The sequence below is a fragment of the Leptonychotes weddellii genome, unplaced genomic scaffold, assembly GCF_054177405.1.
Source record: "Leptonychotes weddellii isolate Sample4059 unplaced genomic scaffold, ASM5417740v2 HiC_scaffold_11785, whole genome shotgun sequence".
NCBI lineage: Eukaryota > Metazoa > Chordata > Mammalia > Carnivora > Phocidae > Leptonychotes > Leptonychotes weddellii.
This window is the reverse complement of record NW_027695957.1, coordinates 1-6612: the sequence shown is the minus strand read 5'-3', so window position 1 is coordinate 6612 and position 6612 is coordinate 1. Positions and strand designations below refer to the sequence as shown.

Here is a 6612-nt window from a genome sequence, read left to right as displayed (position 1 = left end):
TGGTTCTGAAGCTCACTTGAAGATTATTCATTGATAGCGATGAGGAGTATGAATTACAGAGAGGCTGAGCCACGGAAGGCTGGGACAGTAGTCAGTCCATACAAGAAAGAGAAGAGCCAGAATTACAACCATGATGGGGGAGATAAAAAAGATGCAGTACCAAGAAAGAAGAGCTGTCTCTAGGCCGCGTCAACGCAGGGAGTCTCCAAGGTACTGCCCCAATCACCTTCATGGGCTCATGAGTTACCTTGATGTGGTGAACTTCCAAGCGTCTCCCTTCAGGTCTGTCCTGCTTAACTGTCAAACTTGTATTTCTGGGCGCTTCTGGATATTTGCTCTTGTACCTCCATACACCGGACTACACTCTCCCGATAATCTGTACATAACCAACCTCACTGTGTTGTTTCCAATCAAAATATATCATTCACCTTGACATCGTTGTCAATTCTACATACCGAAACCCCATTCTTTTTTATTAATAGAGACATATTTTAGTTGTTTGGGGCCTTTTAGTCTATTGAAGGTCCAGAGCAACTGTGAAATAAGTAGACAGCTCCAATGACTACCAGGGAGCTCTGAGTAGTCCAACTATGTCTTTCCTTAGAGAGTCTTGATCCTCACATCAATATATACAGAGGATGCGTGTTTCAGTGACCAAAGTCCTATTAGAAATGGTAAACGAAGGTGAAACTTACGGGGTTTTGGTCCCCTTCACATGTGGAGAAGTAAAAGAACTCTGTCAACAGAAGGATCTTTCTGTAGCAATATAGAGGAGAGAGAAAAAAACCATATATTACTGAGTAAACATTAACAGATTTACATCCTGGTCACTCAGCACAGGATTGACGACAGTTAGGAGAAAAAAATCTCACAGGTCTCATATTGTAGAGCAAAATGGGTCCGTCACTTCTCTTAACTCAGATAGTCTGGGACTACACCTGGTGACAATTACTGGTGTAGCTTGTGAGAGACCACTACGCTAATTCCAAAGGAACCTTTTTACACATTTAGAAATTACTTTTTTTAAAAAGTGTTCTTAAGATTTTCTTTATTTACTTGAGATAGGGAGAGGGAGAGAACATGAGTGGGGAGGGGAAGAGGCAGAGCGATAGGGAGAAGCAGACTCCCTGCTGAGCAAGGAGCTTGACTTGGGGCTTGATGCAGAGACCCTGAGATCATGAGCCTAAGGCAGATGCTTAACCGACTGAACCACCCGGTGGCCCCACTCATCTAGAGATTATTTGGGTTATAACATATTATGTACAGGTTATATCTCCTCAACCTAGGAAATATCTCTACATTGTAAAAATAGGAGACGGGGCTTAATCCCTAGAAAAGTTTCTCTGTTCCGAAGGTAAATGTGAAAACTCAGACACACTATTTCTTCAAGATAAAGTGTTAAGAGGGAGAGAAAATAAGCTTTGCTGTTGCTAAGTGGAGAAAATCATTGCCATTTACCCTTCCACTCCCCCATTAAATTATTGTTACTAACATAGGGGTTTTTTTTTAACAGTGTTTTTTTTTTAATGTTTTATTTATTTATTCATGAGAGTCAGAGAGAGAGAGAGAGAGGCAGAGGGAGAAGCAGACTTCCTGCCTAGCAGGGAGCCCGATGCGGGACTCGATCCCAGGACCCTGGGATCATGACCTGAGCCGAAGGCAGATGCTTAACCATCTGAGCCACCCAAGTGCCCTAACATAGGGTTTTCATACTAACATTCATGGCATTTCCCAATGCTCCTCTCTGCACATTTTTTTCTACCCCCCCTCCAAATTTGCTTTATGTAATTGGGTGGATATAAATTAATGACCAAAAACTTAAGCAAGATACATGTAACATTTTACCAGAACCTGTTAATCCTCATTTTTTTCTCAAATTCATCTTTAAGTCATCATGGGGCTCATAAGAAAATTAACCAACATATGGATACTATAGTCTAGTGTCAAATCTTTAAGTATTTATGACATATTGAATTCCCCTACAATGCAATTAGGGGGAACCCTTAAGATATTCGTGTTTTGTACATAGAAAAGTGTTAGAGTCAAATATTCAACTCAATATAAAATAAACAGCTCTGATTTGTTAGGTTGACATTGCTTCTCCTTTTGTTAATGAATGATTCTTAGCTGTAATATCACTGAGCTGAACAATTAAGTCACCTTTGAGTACATAAGGAAAAATAAACACATGCTAAATGGATAAAACATTACAAACTACATCTGTACTAAACCATCTCTGCCTCTAACACTTCAGAAGCTTAGAGATTCAAAGTGCTCTTACATTAACTGCCAGAAAAAAATAAGGGAGAAATTCCCTCTTTGAGATCACAACTATGGTCATGTGGTTATACAGATTCTGCATTTGTGTGAGAAACATGAAATATGTTTATTTTAATTCTCCCTGCTTAGACTAGTCAGTCACCCAGCAGGACTTTCCTTCCAGGAAACAGAGATTGAGATGTGTCTTATATAACTTCAGTAACCTCAGCGCTACAATAATAAGAGATGCAGTCAGTATCCTTTTGCTATGGTCCCAGACTATAAGGGAAGGAGGTCTCAAGAAAGAATGAATCAAAACTGTTACAACTGAGCAACTTTTCTGTTTCACCATAGTGCCACTTTCATTTTACATAAGCATGGTGGCATAATTCAAGCTCAATAAATCAGAAATCTTAACATTTAAAATTTACCTTGACTTTTTTTTTAAGTGATATGGCTTATTTTAATAACAGGAAAATAATGCAAACCAAACAAAAATACAGCTCAGTTAAACTTATATAATTATAAATTTTGATTAGCATATTGTAATTGAAAAAAAAGAAACCATTTACATAAAGGCATACAATTTTGTATAAACAAATAATATCAATATTTATAAACAACATTATGGTTTAGAAAGATATGATAAGAAACCAAAATAAATCAGACATAATAAGATACACAATGGACTATCTAGTGAATGTAGACACATTTTCTTTCTTTTTTTTTTAGGATTTTTTTTTTGTATTTACCTTTTTTTTAAAATTTAAATTCAATTAACTAACATACAATGTATTATTTGTTTCAGGGGTACAAGTCTGTGATTCATCAGTCTTATATAGTACCCAGTGCTCATTACAACACATACCCTCCCCAATGTCCATCACCCAATTACCCTATCCCCTTACCCTCTCCCTTCCAGCAACCCTGTTTGTTTCCTATGATTATGAGTCTCGTATGGCTTGTAAAATTGACCTTGACTTTTAATTATTACCATATTAACAACCAAAATAATTAGGTAAAACACATAGGAAAGGGTAATAGTAAACCCCACTTTACTAGAGTGGGCTCTTGACATTAACTCAGTTTTTATTTATTTATTTATTTATTTATTTATTTTTTAAAGATTTTATTTATTTATTTGAGAGAGAGAATGAGACAGAGAGAGAGAGGATCAGAGGGAGAAGCAGACTCCCCGCCGAGCAGGGAGCCAGATGCGGGACTTGATCCAGGGACTCCAGGATCATGACCTGAGCCGAAGGCAGTCGCTTAACCAACTGAGCCACCCAGGTGCCCCTAACTCAGTTTTTATAGAAAAAGGATGGTGCATCTCAGTTTGCTTACAAGCTAGATCACTTTGAATTCTGTATTTCCTAACAGCAACCAGATAGAGCACTTGTAACGGGTTATACATAAACTAGTTTTCAAGCACAGAGCCAGCCCCAACGATAATAATACACTATTTAAAAAGACCTAAGGCAATAATATCCATTTTCAATGGAAAAAAAGAACTGTGCCAACAAGCTTAAAACTACTTTTTTTGGTGCCAGTGTTATAAAATGTAGCTTTTAATAAAACCTTGATCCAAATGCCAGCAACTTCAGAAAAAAATTTGGGTGGGGGGAAAAGAGAGTTAGTCCATTCAGGAAAACAACCACTATCTTTTTCCTTATCTTCAACACACACAATTTAAACATACACAGCTTCTGTAACACTTTACACAATTCCTATGTACTGGAGCATAACAGCATCTAAATACAATTATAATTTTAAACACTGGGTCAAGCTTTACATAAAAATACCACCCTACTTTCCCCCCTCAGTTTCTAAAATATCACGTATTTTTTTCCTTCAACATCTGCAGCCATTCAGGAATTTTTAGGAAACTTTTGTGCATGATCTTAATTCCTAATCCCTGGTTCTTTGGGCCCTGTGACAACAGATCAAAACCACCAAAAATGATGGTTCACTTGAGGTCAAACCAGAGACTTGGGCTCAATTAGTGTCCTAGGACAAAAGCAGGGCAGCATCACCTGGCTCCATGAAAGAGGGGCACGTGAGGGATCTCATCAACCAGTCATCCATACAGTCCAGGAGATACATGTGCATGCACGGCAGAAATTGAATCGGGTCGCCATGAACAAAGTCCATCACACAGATAACACCTTCCTGGATCGTTTTTTCTGATCCATCCCTTCCACGGTCATAAACTCCTTTAGGCAGATGTTGTATAAGGCCTATCCTTTGAGCTATCCTAATCTGTTGCTCTTCAGTCAGCTGAGTTGCTAGGGGAGTCTGGCTCGGTGTTGAATGATAGACCAGACTGGAACTATTTCCTGATATGGCCATGGTGGCTCCTGATCCTGCTCTGCCCCCTCACCAAAACTAGCCGTGTTGGACTGAGACTCCAGAAGCAGGAAGATGTCATCCCAAGTGGGGGATTGGAGGCAGTTCTCCACCTTCTGGGGCTAGGATGTGTGATCTGTGCACTGTTCTGACAGTCTTCCCTCTCTGTGCATTTTCAAAACCCAGAGTCTTTCAAGGATCTGAAGATCCCAAAGAAGGGTTCTTGATCATTTCGGGTCATGGACTTCTTCGCATATGCTTATGGGCCCCTTCCCAGAACAATGCTTTTAAGTGCTTAAGATAATATACATAGGGTCACACAGGAAAAGAATTATATTACAAAACCATTATCAAATTTATCAAAACCCCAAACCGTTGATGTGTTAACAGATGTGTTTCTTTATTAATCCATTAAAGTCAAAGGTTGCCCTAGTGAGCAAGAATTACCACAGTGTAGTAGGAATGACGTGTCTAAATGGTATTGGAAACACTGAGAGCCTAAGCCGCCTGGGGTTATGCACAAGCCCAGGGCCCGCCCATCACCCTGGTTGCTGCCTGTAGTCATAAATGCAGGAAATGCTAAGGTTCAGTTGCGGGATAGTAGAGATGGAATTTTTGTTCTCTACAAGTTCCTAGATGCCCTGCATCCCGTCACGGTTTCCAAGGGAAGAACCCCAGTCAGGAATTTGTCCCCATGCACCATAAACTCAGAAAACAGCTTTGATGAACTAGGTCCTCCTCACGAGACCCTGGAGGAGAGGCCAGATCTCGGCAATTCAACTGGAACTCCTCAATGAGGAGTGTTTATTATTTCAAGGAGTTCTCGAAAGAAAGTTGTGCAAACTAGGATGCTCTGTTAGGCTCAGCAGTTTAGAGGGGTGACTACTGAGGGGAGGAGCTGAGAGCATAATGTTGAGCGAGTGTTTATTTGCAGATAGTAAAGACTTTACATGGATTATCCCTTTTAAACTCCAGTGCTCTGTAACTTAGGCTTTCTTGTACATTTGAAAAGAAAAACCCGAGTCCAGACTGCCCAAGGTCATAGGGCCGGCCAGGCCGCTGGCTGTCCCCAGAGCTTGGCTCTAGGCTCTGCGGACGGCTGCGGCATAGAACGCGGCGGCGGAAACCGCGCGGGCCCTGAGCTGTGCGTAACTAAGCACACGCTCAAAGCACCAACGTGAGACTCACAGCAGAGCACGGTTCTCATCACTTTGGGACCCACGCATTTACCAACGTTCAGCGCAGCCTTCAGTGGGGTTGGACCTGCTTTGGCTTTGAAACGCTGAACGTTATACTGAGTCCCCCCCTTAGGGCTGCATCCCCGCGAGCCTTCCTTGGGGAACCAGACATCGATCTCTCGGTAAGACACAGGGAAACTTAGCAACAGAGCTATGATTAGCTTCAGTTTATTTCCAGCGTCTCCTAGGGACAACGGCGAGTAGTAACTAGAGACTTCTGGGGTTGTCCGGGAGATGGGAAGGACAGCGGGAGGCTTCTTTGCGGAAAGCGTGCGCGTGGGTGCCCCGCGTAGTGGCTGCGGGGGTTGCAAGCACACGCTGCACGGACGACTCTACGGGAGGATTTGGGGGATGACTCCCCGCCCCGCCCCGGGACGGACTATTGCTTCGGGCGCCCCGCCTGCCGGGTGCGCAGAGCGCCGAGCAAAGGAGGACGAGGCAATGGGCGGGAACTGGGGGTGGTTACCGCCCCTTTGCTCGCGGTTTTCAAACAGGTCCGTCTCGTTGCTACAAAAGGGCTGAGTGGCGCCGCGGCCCGCAGTGTCTGGCCGGTTTCGGAGACTGTAGTTCGCCATGTCTGGCCGCGGCAAGGGCGGGAAGGGCCTGGGCAAGGGCGGCGCCAAGCGCCACCGCAAGGTGCTGCGCGACAACATCCAGGGCATCACCAAGCCCGCCATCCGGCGGCTGGCCCGGCGCGGCGGCGTCAAGCGCATCTCCGGCCTCATCTACGAGGAGACCCGCGGGGTGCTCAAGGTGTTCCTGGAGAACG

At 43.1% G+C, this 6612-nt stretch overlaps 1 protein-coding gene and 1 pseudogene across 1 annotated transcript; one reads left to right on the top strand and one right to left on the bottom strand.

Annotated features, from left to right (window-relative positions):
• Positions 1-4254: 4254 nt before the first annotated feature.
• Positions 4255-6418, bottom strand: LOC102728123 (RING finger protein 11 pseudogene; annotated as a pseudogene).
• On the top strand, positions 5597-6608 carry LOC102746084 (histone H4 type VIII; the record flags this gene model as incomplete). Its single annotated transcript, XM_081809645.1, has 1 exon — positions 5597-6608. A coding segment is annotated over exon 1 (192 nt), but the record flags the coding sequence as incomplete, so codon positions are not given.
• Between the last annotated feature and the right edge of the window lie 4 nt (positions 6609-6612).